Source organism: Anopheles merus, chromosome 2R, assembly GCF_017562075.2.
Source record: "Anopheles merus strain MAF chromosome 2R, AmerM5.1, whole genome shotgun sequence".
Classification (NCBI taxonomy): Eukaryota; Metazoa; Arthropoda; class Insecta; order Diptera; family Culicidae; genus Anopheles; species Anopheles merus.
In genome coordinates, this window is record NC_054082.1 from 22,650,960 (window position 1) to 22,665,466 (window position 14,507).

Here is a 14,507-nt window from a genome sequence, read left to right on the forward strand (position 1 = left end):
GGGCGGACCGCAGTCGTTTGCTCCTGGCGCCAAGCGCGCACCGGTGGCGTCATCGGTCGTGAAAGTGTTTAATTCTGGCAAGACACAGACAGACACAGCATTCGCCCCGCCGTTCGTGTCTTCGAAGCACTCCACACACACACACACACACACACACCGCACTGCCAAGGATGAGAAGCTGGCGATGGTGCATCGCGATAGTTTGTGGTCGATTGTCCGACCTGCGGGGGTAAAGGAGTAAAATCGATTTTCCTTCTCAGGGCTCGACGGCTATGGGCCAAGGTTCCGCTGCACGGTTCGGGCGCAGTGTGAGGGTAAAGGAATTTCAAAGGGGATGCCAGCCTAATGAACCATACAGCATTGGGGTGAAAGGGGCCATCTTATGTACATGGCGTTGGTACGGGGTGAAAGGGTTTATTTCTTGTACGTTGAAAGAAAAAATATACATTTCTAGAGGTAAACGTGCTTTATGTATCATTCCAAAGATCTTCGAACACATAAATCCATTAATTGATTTTTTTTTTAATTTGGGAAATGCAAACAAATGTTGTGGACATATGTTATGGCTGCTTTATTTGCTACAAACAATGCCATACAATAACTGCAGATTTAAAATGTAAGCACTTAGGCTCCGTGATACAGTTGTTTTACTGGACGATTGAACAACTTGATCAAACTGGGTTCAAATAAAGTATGAAATAAACACAAACATTCCAATGATAAGTGTACCATCTAGCCCTTGATTGCAAGTTCCCACCCGACAGACCAGAAAAGGCAGATCTTTCGACCGACTATGGTTGTTGAATCTAACAAGAAGAAGTAAAAAATAATCCAAACGTTCCGTATGGCAACGTCTTCAGCACTACGTTCTCTCTAACAATAATTCAGCAAAATACAGTCACGAAAAGTGTTCAAAAGATGCGCAATTTGGTTCTAATGAGATCCCGGAAAAATCGACCAAAAATCTTGTTACATATATAGTGAAGTCTTTGGAAGCTGCAACCCCTGTTATTGTTACTTTAACACTGCCTGTGTAAATAGACTTTAGGTTGGATTATGGTTCGAATTTCTAGTTGTCTTGATGGATGAGGATTTGAATTGAAAACGAAAGGATAGGGCCTCTAACTACACTATTCCGACCTGTATCGTCAAGCGCCAGGATAATTAGCTTGCCGAAAAGTGCTCTTTTCTGGGTCTAAATTCTGGGTCGCCTAGAAGAAGTTGATGTGCTCTCACATCGAATATCTTTTTACGTTGCGTTTTAGAGTTCAAAACCGTACAAGAAGTTATGATGACTCTCAGTAATGTTTTATTCTGTTATCCAAAACTTGTTTTTCTTGTAAATTCTATAGTTAAACGTATATTAAGTGCTTGATTTATTATGCCACATATCACAAGTTTAAAAATGAAACCAAAATTCTTCAACCAGATTTATTAGCGACAATGTATACTGTACAAGAGAACTTGTTCGAATATTCAGAAAATATTCTAATTACTCGCATATTCTCTGTATCCAATATACTTGTTTGCACCTAATACTCATGTTTTTTTTGTCACAGAATACACGCTACACGGCAGGGCGTGGTACCTCAGTCTTAAAATCCTTTATCAATGAACGCAATGGAATGATCTTGTAGCTCTTGTTATCGAGTGTTGTAAATCTAGGCAACTTCACCCTCCAACTCACTGAATCAATGTCTTCACTTCGACCACACCGAAATTAGGCCACGCAAAACGCAAACCCAACCCGCGCACTTACTCCCAGCACTTACCTTGGCCAGCAATATATCCCCGCCACCTCGAAACCGTAATGCCATGCTCCGGAATAAGCACCTTTGTTCTTTGGACCCGTACAAACTCCGTGGCCGTGGGCCTTGTTATCCTCCCACCCTCCACAGAATGTTCCACCGTCTTCGAAATCGTACCGACCGCCGCTGATGTGTGTACTATCGGCACGAGCGGCCGCCGCGACCGAACTGCCGCCGCCCGCCTGCATTGCCGCCATGTGCGCCATCTTTCATTTCTTCCTCCACCACTAGATCGCCACCGGCGGGCCGCTGCGTGCGCTCGGTGGCCGCCGCTGCTCGCTACCGTCCCAACAATGGCCGTCAGTGAAGCCCTCTGCTTCCCACTGCGTCGTGCCGTACCGTGCCGGATGGTGCTGGTACGCTGCTGCTGCTGCGTGCTTCGGATGCACACCGTCGTCCCGGTCCCCGTTGTCGTCACCTACGTCGTCGTCGTATCGATGCAGCAGGACCGGAACCGGTCGACTCATCGCAATTGCTGGACGATCGTGCGACGGCAGATGAGGCGATGCGATGGATCGCACTGGATCATAGCATCGTACGGACGGCACACACACACATACACAGACGCACACACAAACACACACACAAACACTCACACAATCACTTCACTGCAACTACCTGCTGGATGCAGGATCAAAACGCTGCTCGAATTCACTGAGATGATGATGACGGACGGCCGCTGCAATCACCCCCGGGCTCACTCTTCGTCGTAGTTGCAACACACTCCGCCGTCGCAGGGGGGAAAGCACTCTCGTGGTGGGCGGGTTGCGGTCGACGGAGGAGCAAGAACGGTCACCACACACTGCCCCGACGAAAACCTAACCTAGATCACGAGGCCTCACGATGCTCAATGTGCGTATCTGCTCGAAAGCGCAAGCGATCGTGCGGTACGCCGCGCATCAAACAGGGCAAGACGAAGAGATAAAGAGAGCGAGAGAAAGAGAGTAAAAGTGTGAGACAAAGACAGAGAAAGGAAGAGAAAGCATTTGGTAGCCAAAAACAGGAGAAAGAGAGAGAGAGAGAGAGAGAGAGAGAGAGAGAGAGAAAGGCAAAGGAGAGAACAACGATCAGTATCAGTCTGCGTGAGCAGCAGCCGGCGGAGCGAACAGTTTTGAGAGGGAAAGTTGGGAAATTCGGGGAAAAAAACTCGGCGGAAAAACTCGGACCGGCGGTCCGGGGATGGGCGTTACACGATGTGCGTTACAAGCGGTACCAACACACTGGCGCGGTTGAAGGTATTGGTGATGTGTGTGTGTGTGTGTGTGTAGCAGTATCGGGTGTGCGCGCTGTACAATGGTTTGTGCACGATCGATGGTATTAATAATGGATGCTGACGATCGGATCGGTATCATGTTGCACGGGAAATCTGTACCATCCCTATCTCGGCGGGGGTAGGGGTGGCGTTGGGGAGAGACCAAACTGTAGGGCAACGAAAACAACGTGAACATTCTCAAAACCGTTCCGTTTCGTTGTTTCTAACCGTTCCTCCCCTCTATCATCTTCTCTTGATTTTCCCAGCCACTGCTCGAATTGTGCTGTGGGTGCTCGATCGGCTTACACTTTTCCATCCGGCACTAGAGCCGCCCCATGATGACGTGAGCCAAAAAGGGATATTAAGGCGATAAACGAACGAACCACTATCCGCCATCCGCTTCGCAATCCGTGGCCCCGTAACCTTCGCATTGTTTCCACGACCGATGCCGTGACTGAGTGAAAACTCCCCCTCCTCCTCTCTTCTTCCCCCCCCTACCCCCTTCTATAGAACCTTTTACAGCTGGGATTTTCCATTTATCGATCGTGTTGGGCGTTTGCTGTGGCCACCAAGTCCCCTCCCATAGAACGGGGCCGTTGGCCGGGTCAACCGGGTTTTGGGGAGGAATTATAAAAAAAAGAAAATAATGTAGCATAATCGTGAGGCGTGTGCGTGTGTATGCGAGTGACTTCCTGCGACAGCATTCACGCACGCTTTTGAGCGAACAATAAATGTTGCCCCTCGATCGCTTGAGGGCAGAAAAAGGATTGTTTTTTTTTTTTTGGTTTGGGAGGCCGCCTTATTCCTTTAGGCTTTGTGCCCGTTACTTCGCTCATGCCGTGCAGGGGATCCAAGGACCCGGAAGTGTGGGGACTGTTTGAAGCTGTTGTGCACGGTGCTGTTTCGCTTTCGACTCCACACTGTCTTGGAGGATTCAATTAAAGGCCAGGACAGGGAGTCTAGCTGCAAAACTTCCCCGTAATTGCCGACCCCGCGCGGACGAAACGTCAAACCTGAGTGGTGGGTTGGCTCTCGGGGGGGGGGGGGGGGGGGGGAGTGGAGGAAGGTGTGGCAGATTTGCACGCAGCGGGCAGGCACCGACACCACATGCACGTATTATTTTTACGTGTGAAGTAAAGAGTAAAGAGCCAGTGTAGCGTAGACGGTCCAAGTAAGCTTAGACTTAAAAATAGCATCCCCGCTGAACCAAAAATTTGACTCACCAACATCCATATAACCACACACACATCTCTCTCTCTCTATCTCTCTCTTTCTATACACACACACACATACACACACACACACACACACACACACACAATCACATGAACACATTCCATTTGCACACAACCAGACGCACGTATGGGGCATCTCCCTCAGTTATACACGAAAACCAGCTGCCCCCAACACACACACACATTCGCTGCGCGCACACGTGCACGCGCAATAGCCCCTAGCCCGATGACGACGACCACCGTCGTTGCAGACAGAGGTAGGGAAGAAAGCTAAAGGTAGAGGACGGTGGGGGAAGAGCCCTAAAGGGTTTAACAGGAGGGGAGGAGGGTGAGAGTGAGGAGCAGATTTGCTCAGTCCTGCGAGATGAGATGAGCGGAGCAGCGTACCCGTAGCGTACGCGCGCACCGACAATGCGCTGACACTGGCGCGAGCTGGTGTGCCCCAGGCCTATTCACACGGACTACTAAACTGTGTACAATTTGTACCCAACTGACATTGACACAAGGAGGAGCTTGAACCGTTGGTTCCCCTCGCTCCTTCTCGCACTCATGTCTCGCTCACTCATGCATGCGGAGCTTGCTTTCTCTGCCCTTCTCGCTTACACCGTCACGGTGGATTCCTGCGAGTACATCCGTCCTCAGAGTCCTCGGGGTTCGGAAAAGATTCTCGGGGTTCAAAGTGGCACCCCCCCCCCCCCCATAACATACACCTCTCCACCCACGCCAAGGGGATAGTTAAACGGTTTGACCCTTTCTATATGGCTCCAGGTTGGCAGGTAGTGGTGGTTTAGTGGCCAGGACATGTGAACCCTCATCCCCTGGGTCTATTGTGACTTTGAGAGTTTAAAACAATACACGCTTCGGCAGGAACCGTTCCACTGAGTAGCCGTTTGGAGCGTTGGTGTGCGTACGTGGGGAAGCAATCCGCTGTTAGGGTTTCCCAACCCCACCCGGGGAAAGCATACGGGCGGAAGTTCAAAACTGAGAAACGAGAAACAAACCATCTCTGCGGCCAACGAAAAGCAACAACAGCAAGGGCAGCATGAAATGAAAAGAAATAGCACACAGTGGCGCACAGTCAGCGGCACCCAGCGCTCGACCATTTCTTCGTGCTCGGAGCTCGCGCCGCAAGATTCGCAATATTTCGGTGCGCACTCGGTTGTTGTTTTGCGTGCGCGATTCACTCGCCGCGAATTGTTCGCAGCGCGTCGGACTGGGGTTGGGCAGTAGTGGCAGTAGTAGTAGGCTGTGGAGAGCGCGCAGCACCGTTGGTTGATGAGTCCGATTGAACGAAACCAGATCGGTGGCCCACTGTGTACTGTACGGTTGCGCGGGGTTGCGAAGATGATGATGATGATGATGACGGCGATGATGATGATGATGGTGAAGGTGATGATGCTGATGCACGGTGTGCGTTCCCGTGCGACATGGGGTTCGGGTTGTGTTGGTGGTGCCGGGGGAGCGAACCGTCGCCGACATTGCCGCTTCCCGGACCCGAAACCTGCGAGCGAGTGTGTCAGTATTTTGGGAAACAGCTAGCTAGTCCCGCGTCACTGCCATCCCACGATTAGCTGCACATCCCAAGCCCCTGCCCACCCCCTTCTCACCCTCACACACACACACACACACACACACTGAAACAGAAACGCAGACACGTCAATTTGCCTTCAGCGCGGGAGCCCCTGCGAGGATAAAAGGGATCTTACTAATACGTCGCGCGCCACTACATGAGACCGAACCGATGCGGCAGTCCCCGTCCACTAAAAAAAAGACACTTAGACACAGCGCACAGTAGTCGCCCGCTCACCGCACTCCTGTCACTTTCGCACGCCTCAACAGCCCAGCAAACAAATGCTGTCAATCTTGGCGGGGCAGCTCGCTCACTGGCCGGTACTACTACTACCTCCTTCGGTCATCTCACTTTTGGGAGCAAACACACATGTACATATACTCTCGCACACACACACATACACACACGTGTACACTATTATTTTCGCATTTTTGCTTTTTCTGGTTTGCTCTCTCCACGCATTAGATAAGCGGTCGCACTGAGTCGCCTTAATAACCACTTAACAATCTGTCACACAACTTTCGTCGACGGATGGCAGTACACTGATCGCTGCAGATCAAATGTATCTTTTAGCTTTTGCACATCACTTACGTACTCACACATACCCACACACATGCACGCACGGCACTTTGCACGATATGGTTGCACTGTGGTCTGTACGTTGTATCACCATGTAGCACAGAGCAGCTGCCTTCGGTTGGCGGGCGCGTTAATAATGCAGCATTAAAAATACTCTTTGGGGGATTGCCGCCATATCTTTGCCTCGGTGGTCGAGTTACACACCCGTCCCCTTAACAACATGTGCGCTTAACGAGGCTCCAGAGAGAAGATTGTGTGTGTGTGTGTGTGTGTGTGCCATCAGGCGGTCGTCCTTTAATGTCGTCAAGCACACTTTATTCAATTCGTCCAAAAGGGTACAAAATAACACAAAAACGAACTCTTATTAAATACACACCGATCTGTTTCGATCACACTGATCAGCTGTCCACAACCCCGTCGATGGAGGTGGAAGGAATTGGAGTTATGCGCACTTGTATTTGGGGTTCGGTATTCACCCCCCCATAAACACACTCGGGATTGACGTGCGCGAGATGAGACTGGGAAATTCGCCGTTTTTTTCGCACACTGATCAACACACACTCACACGCATACAAAGTAAGGGTCCGAACATCATGTACCTTCCGTCACAGTAAGCGGTGGTGGGTTGGTTTGGGCTTGGCTGTGCTTTTACGCGTAGTATGGGCCATGCAAAATGGTTGACAGGTTGTCGATGTTTGCCGTTGTGCCGCGCGCCTAGCACAAATGCAGCATCCTCGATTTGCCAGCGAGTTGCTACTATTTTCTACTTCTTTCCTCTTCTTTTTCTTCTGCTGTTGCATTGGCAACGGCGCTCCTGCTCGCCAGCTACGATACAAAGTAACGCACTGTCGCACCGATGTTGGCAACCGATGACCGAAGAGGACCGCGTGATTGTCGCGCATTGGCAGCCGATCTGAGCCGTGTTTGCCCCGATGATCGCACATTGCCATTATCAACACCAATGTCTGCCTGGTTTAGAGAAAAAGCTCAAGCATTCCCATGCAACAAGCACCACTGTTCCACTGTTCGTTCGCCACATCGGAAACACTGCAATGGCATTGGGGCGTGGGGCCGGCATCGGTTTCGGTTGTCGCAATTGTTCGAGGTCACCTTTTCGATATCCTTGGCCGGATGCAGGCGAAAGTACGATGTCACTACGTTCGAGCCAGCACTTCAAACTTTAAGAAACGGAAAGCCACCGCAGCGCGTACCACAAATTAACTTGCCGCTGCACGGTCTAGCCGAGGGGTTTGCTGTCACCAATTTTTCCCTTTTTCACCCAACGAAAACAATCGTAGCAAGCGAGGAAACAATTCCTACTATCCCGAAGCAGAACAGGTGTGCTGTAGCGACTTTGCAGCGGCTCACTTTCCCATGCCCGTGAGAGCAAGGGAAGGGGGGAATTTTTCCTTGCTATGTATGTGTGTGCGTGTGTATGTGTGTGTGTTTGTGTGTGTGTGTGGTGTGTGTGATACAGGGACGATGACGGGAGGATTGGCCCACTTTCTCCGTCGTACAAAAATCATAACAGAACCTTCCCAGGCAGCAGATGTAGTGCCTACTGTCAACACTGTCATACGTCAACTATCTCTCTCTCTCTCCCAAAGGTTTTAGGAAAGGGGCAAAAATTAGAGGGGAAATGTTGGGTAGTATGAGGGGATGCTAAAGGGGATTGCCAGGAAGCGAATGGTTGTAATTGTTGTACCGTGATTTTGTAGGTAAGAAGGTAAGCTGTATACGGCGGATCATGGAAATGGAAACTTCCGCCGATGCTCGCAAGTAACCGGGCGGCCTGCGTGTGCGTGCGGGTCCTGTGTGCTCTTGCCTCACGCTCTCTCTCTCTCGCTCTCGCTGTGTGCGACTGTATGTATGCGTAATGTCTTGTTCTTTCCGTATGTATTTTGCGCTATGCAGGCACTATGGCGGTGATGTCAGGGTGGCGGGACAAAAAAAAAAACAACTCAAGCACTATACTATCGAAACCGTTTCTATCTATATCTACCGTTTCTATCTATCCACACATGCACGGAGCGCATACGTGAGCGGGAACGTGTACGTGTGTTACTGCTACCGTTTGCTGCTACGGCTGCTACCACTACCACCGTTTCGCTGGTTCGTCACCTGGGTCGTCGCTTCCGTCCGTCGTCGTCGTCGTCGTCGTCGTCGCACTACTCACGGCCTGCTTAGCCTGTCACACACTGTACTCACACACTCTGTCACACACTGCACTTTCCACAGGCAACGGCGTCGGCCACACTGGATCGATGGGGCGGGGGAAGGGGAGGAAAAATAAATTTAACACATTGCAACACCAGCGGTATATATCAACACAATACGAATGCGTATGGACTTTTCGATCCACAGCGAGTTCCACAACGTTCGTTTTAGGTTGGATAGGTGGGCCCCTGGAAAACTCTGCCTTACTGTGTTTGTGTGTGTGTGCTCGTGCCAGATGATGACCCTACCACAGTGACGCCAGGCCGGGGACAAGGGGAAAACAGGGAGCGTTATTTCTTTCGAGTTTTCCCTCCACTCGTTTCCGCCACGCACTTTTACATACACGGGCACGATTTCGTCCTTTCGTCAACGCACACACACACACACACAAACAGCGGAATGTTTGACCTGCTGGTTTCGCTGCTGGATTGTTGCTGCTGCTTCCTCCTGGGCTGGGGGACGCGGCGAACCTGCCTTCTCTCCTTGTTTCCCAACCGCAAGGCTCAGGTTCGGGAAAACCAATAGGCAGTGTATTGCATATGCTGCCCACTTCCTTCTGCCTTTCCCTTCTGCTTCTTCTTCTTCTTCTTCTGTTTCGTGTTGCACGTTTTTCGTTTTTCGTTTCAAAGATTCCGTGTCAGTGTTTTCGTCGTCGTCGTCGTTGCGTCGTTGCGCTCTCCCGGTGGCGCTTTTTGCTTCTCAGCGGAAAGCCGAAACCGCGGGCCTGCTGCTGCTGCTGCTGCTTGGCTCGACACTGAACTGTTCACCTCGGTTGGTTGCTCGCGAAAAACCCGTGGCCATGCGAAGGTAAAGGTGGCCACCCATACCACACCTGCACACACACACACACACTCACAGGCTTGCATGCGAAACTGATCTCACTTTGATCTTTGTATGACACATTTTCTTTTCATTTCGCCTTACGCAGTGAGGTGAGGGGGGGGGGAAAGGGTGGAAGGGGGTTTTCCTTTTTCTCCCTGCCTGTGGCCAGTGTTGGAGAGACAATTTGGTCGCTGATGTTCCTTGGCCGCACACTGGCACACACACACAAAAGACACTCGATATTGTGAAATCAAAAATACACATCAAAACCCGTTCTCTATCCCGTGCGGGGAGCGCGGAACCGTACCAACCTATAATATCCGCGCACACGAAGACGGGTTTTAGTTCGTTTTTCGGGGAGAGAGTGGACAACAGGGAGTCGATGCGGAGATGCGAGCGGGACGGAGGTCACCACCCAACCAACTAACCACGAACAACAACAACAAAATAAAAACGCAACCGAATCACTCGCGCTGAGCGAAGGAAAACCTCGCTGTGCCCCAGTTCGAAGGTTGGAAAAACTGTGGCGGCGGCGGCGCTCGGACGGAAAATGGACGGCTGAGCGAAATGGTGCGCGCGCTCTCCCAGCACTTCTGCCCAGCAGAACGGGCAGCACAACAGAGCAAATGCGGCGGGCGGCTGCGAGCGACCGAGCTGGCGCGAGAGCCCGAGAGAAGAAAGCGTGAGCGAGCGGCATGGGCCAAAGGATATGCGGGACGGGTGCGGGAGCGATGGGAAAACGTTGCTGAGCGATTGTTCTGCGAGAGCGCGCCTGTGCGGGAACGGGACGGCCGATCGGGGTTTTCCCAGCGAGCGGAAAAACTACCCTGTCGCACGAGAGCGAAAGGAAGGGAGCGAGAACCGCGGCGACAGAGCGCGCGTACTCAAAACGGGAGAGTGGGTGCAAATGAGAAAGAGAGATAAATAGAGAGAGAGAGAGAGCGAAGGGCATGGAAAATCTGCTCTGCGCTCTCCCCCGTGCTCTCACCTGTGTGGCGAGTGCGGAGCCTGGTGTTGGAGACGGAGCAACCGTCCTCATCGGAAAGCGGACGGAATTCCTTGCGAGCCATCTGCAAGATTGACCAACCGCGCTCTCCCCCTTGAAACCCCCCTTATTAATGCGTGTGCGTGTGCGTGGAGAGGGGAGGAGAGGTACACTATTGTGCCATACACACACACACACAGACACACACAAACACATGAAGAACGCGCGCGCTACAGGGAAATCATATTTCACCATATGCTAAAGCGGACGGTTCGCGTGCTGGCTGACACAGGGCCGGCCCTACCACCCAATTTAACATCGTCTACAGGACAAGAAGGGGGGGGGGGGAGATGGAGGAGTGTTGTGGTGTTGAGAAACGGCACTCAAGTGAAATGGATCCCGTTCTCGCACACACTCACAATTGATGACATATGGTGAGGGCCGTCTCACGCAGCACGCGGCAAATACCAACCCAAAACCCTTCCCACTGACTATCCCCCCCCCCCGCAGACTGGCCTCACAAATGCAAATGCACACAGTTTGGGGTGTGTGTGTGTGTGTTTGTGCCAAAGGGGCAACCTCCACCTCCCTCCCCTTCCGCTCGATCAAAGCAACCTGTTATGGAGCGGGCCCAACCGAAAGCAAACGGATCGATCCAAACACCCAAAAACCGATCAGCGATCGCATTGGGGTAGAGGGTTGGGGTACGGGGGGACTGAATTTGCATCCAAAATGAGTTGAGTTTGCGCTGGCCGAGCGGCTGATTTTTTTTTTTTACTTTAAATGGGCTCGTTTCAAGGGTTTGCAAGCGGCGCCGGAAGAAGCCGCCTACTGCTGCCGCTCATGGGCATGGCGCATGGCATAAAAAAGTGCTGGCGCTTGGTCATCATCATCATCATCGTCATCAGCGGCCCTCTCCCCACGCCGAGGTGAGTAATCGCGGTTCCGAGGCAATGTATAGTTGGAGAGCAATATTTGTGTTTGTTCAAGTGCTGAAGAGGGATGAGGGGAGGGGGGGAAGGGGGTTGTGGGGGTGGTATGATTACTCAAGGCTTTTGTCATCGCTCTCGGGCGCGCGCGATCCTGATCTTTTGTGCCGTTTTTTTTTTGTTTTTCATTTTCGAAAGAGCAACATTTGATCGTAATAATATGCGAGTTGTGAGTTGGAAGAGGGGGTTGTGGCGAGGAAGGTTGAATGGGGAGGGGGGGGGGAAAGAGGGATTTGGGAGGGTAAAGAAATCGGATCACCACCCAGTCGGTCGCCTTTTTTTTCTTGTTGGGGCCGCTCTTTTGGGGTGAGGTAAAATTAGACGACTTCCCTTGATGTACTAAATCGCCGTGTGTGTGTGTGTGTTTGTGTACATTTTTGTTGTTGTTGCCACGATGGGATGAATGGCATTTCGAGTGTTTCCGCGGCTGTGGTATTGTAGCTCGTTGATGGCGGGGCAATTTTGAGGACAAAGCACAAAGCAGCAAACAGCAACGGGCTCGCGTCGCGTTGACAATCGGGCATTTACTTGTAGTACTGAAGGCTCGCCATCACCACCACGCGAAGATATGGGCGAGAAAAGACAGGGAGGAACAACAAAACATAACCAAAAAAAAAAAACAACACTCTTCAACGGCCACCTTCCAACACATCGCTCCCCGGAGCTCTCGCAACCAGCTGTTTCCCACGGAGGAAGCGCTTCGCAGTGGAGGCCCGCCGGAGTTCCTCCCCAAAAACCGATGCCCTGGCACCTGGCACGCAACCGTCAGGCCCTTCGCGTGAGTTACACTTTGTTTACACACATCATATGACAAATGTCAAACAGCACGGCTCGATGCGTCCATTCGGGAGTGTGTGCGCGCGCGCGCACATCACGCTCCAGCTCTCTGGTCGATGTGTGTGTGTGTGCCGTGCTCTCTGCACGGTGGCACTTACCCCGGTAGCACTAATGTCCCCCGCCTACTTGGGGAGAGGGTGCGACCTGCATTTTCAATTTCACTGTCCATCCGCAGCGAGCTCGTCCCAGGGCGTGTATCGCACGGGAAGAAATGGCCCCAGCTCGCCCCTCACCCCGGCCACGCCAGTTGCGACACTGGTGGGGGAGCACTACCGCCCGCCACCGTTTGCTTTGGACGAACGCGAGAACGCACTCTGACAGTTGCAACATGCGTGCCGCTCTTGGGAATGTAAACACGCAGCAATCAATAAGGCAGAACGGGGCGAAACAGGGAGCGAGCGGGGCAACGGACACGACATCACACAGTGCCGTGCGAATAAGTGGCACCAGCGGCAAGGAAATGGACCGTGCGTGAACGAGGAAGCAAATGAGAAGAAGAAGAAGAAAAAACACTCACAGAACGGTGTAAAAATTACAATTCGTCACGCTAATTAAGTCGGAAAGGGCCAACCCTAGTAGGGCGGGGTAGAAAGGCGGAAACACTGTTAGGGGCAATAAAATATTACACGCCGACCATTTACCGTACCGGCAAGCCCCGTCCCTTGTCAACGGGGGTGTTTTGGGGTGAAGTTTTGCAATCCAACCCCGATGGACGAGCGTTGTGACGAGCATAAAGCATAATTTCGTGTGTTTGCGCGCGTGTGTTTCAACGGTCGATGAAGGAAGCTACACTGATTAGCAGTGAAAAGCGGCATGAAAATAGGAATGTGAAGAAAATGTGTAAGAATTGGTATTTTTTTTTAGCGGGGGATTGTGAAAGGAGAAAAGTAATTCAAAGCAACATTTCAAAAAGCGGGAAAAACGGACACATACAATGGAGCACAACAACACAATAGAATTAAATGAAGAAAAAAAGATATGATAGTTAAAAAAAGAAGTTAGAAATATATAAAATTAACAAAAAATGTATAATTGAAGCAACTGAAAACAGTGTAAAAAACTCTTATTAGAGTGCAAACAAAAAAAAAAACAGAATAAAAAATAATAAAATTTTAGGCAAAGAAGAATGTACTTGGTATTAAAATTATGTTTTTAAATAGTAATTATATTTAAAAGGCGAGTGAAATATAAAAAAACACAGACACAACATGAACAGGTCTTTTTGGTTTGATCAATGTCAGTCTAAATATAATATATATGCTATGCACAACAATAGCGAAACATGTCGGGAATTGAGCACAGGTCAGGATGAGCTCAGAGACTCGGTAAAACAGCGAACTATTGGTGTCAGCCCGAGGGGATCAACAACGAAGAAGAAGAATACATGAATAAAAGAAGAAGAAGAAGAAGAAGAATAGTAAATGAATAGAAAAAAGAAGAAGAAGAAGACAGCGAAGAGAAGAAAAAGAAGAAGAAGAAGAAGAAAAGAAGATAAGGAGGAAGAATAAGATTAAGAAGAAGAAGAAGAAGAAGAAGAAGAAGAAGAAGAAGAAGAAGAAGAAGACGAAGAAGAAGAAAGAGAAGAAGAAAAAGAGAAGAAGAAAAAGAGAAGCAGAAGAATAAGAAGAATAAGAAGAAGAATAAGTAGAAGAAGAAGAAGAAGAAGAAGAAGAAAAGGAAGAAGAAGAAGAAGAAGAAGACAGCGAAGAGAAGAAACAGAAGAGGAATATGAAAAAGAAGAAGAAGAAAGAGAAGAAGAAAAAGAAGAAGAAGAAGAATAAGAAGAGGAAGAAACAGAAGAAGAAGAAGAAGAAGAAGAAGAAGAAGAAGAAGAAGAAGAAGAAGAAGAAGAAGAAGATGCAAAATAAAGGCACACCGGTTCGCGAGTAAAAATATGTTTGAAGCATGTAAATACGTTTTTAATCCAAAGGTTATTGCCTGCCTTATGAAACTTCTGTGATAATCATTTTGAAGTTAATAAAAATCTTCAGTTTTATTTGTTGAATGCATCAAACTTATTATGTTTTTTTTCATACACTTTTTTTGCATAAACGCAAGCATGAGTAATTTAAGCAGCTGTATGAAAGTTTAGTTACAAAACGACGGCGTTTTCTGAAGACTACAATGGATTCATCTTTACACTGAACTCAGGTTATTATCATTTTATCATGCGTTCAACATGCCCATGGATTAACCAGCTCAAGGGCACCCTT

The 14,507-nt window shown here is 49.9% G+C and overlaps 1 protein-coding gene across 7 annotated transcripts in view; it reads right to left on the minus strand.

Annotated features, from left to right (window-relative positions):
* LOC121603556 (junctophilin-4) overlaps positions 1-10,086 on the minus strand; it is a 19,450-nt gene extending 9,364 nt beyond the window's left edge. Inside the window, exons 1-4 of one of the 7 annotated variants that reach the window (XM_041932447.1) lie at positions 9,795-10,086; positions 8,447-8,700; positions 8,150-8,361; positions 1,773-2,668 (exon numbers count right to left, since the gene is read on the minus strand). In XM_041932447.1, coding sequence (XP_041788381.1) covers positions 1,773-2,014 — 242 coding nt within the window. In that variant the 5' untranslated portion in view covers positions 2,015-2,668; positions 8,150-8,361; positions 8,447-8,700; positions 9,795-10,086. Of the gene's footprint in view, positions 1-1,772; positions 2,669-4,682; positions 4,970-6,001; positions 6,096-8,149; positions 8,362-8,446; positions 8,701-9,069; positions 9,423-9,794 lie in introns of those variants that run through there. The other 6 variants (XM_041932450.1, XM_041932449.1, XM_041932446.1 and 3 more) reach the window with 6 other exon arrangements.
* Between the last annotated feature and the right edge of the window lie 4,421 nt (positions 10,087-14,507).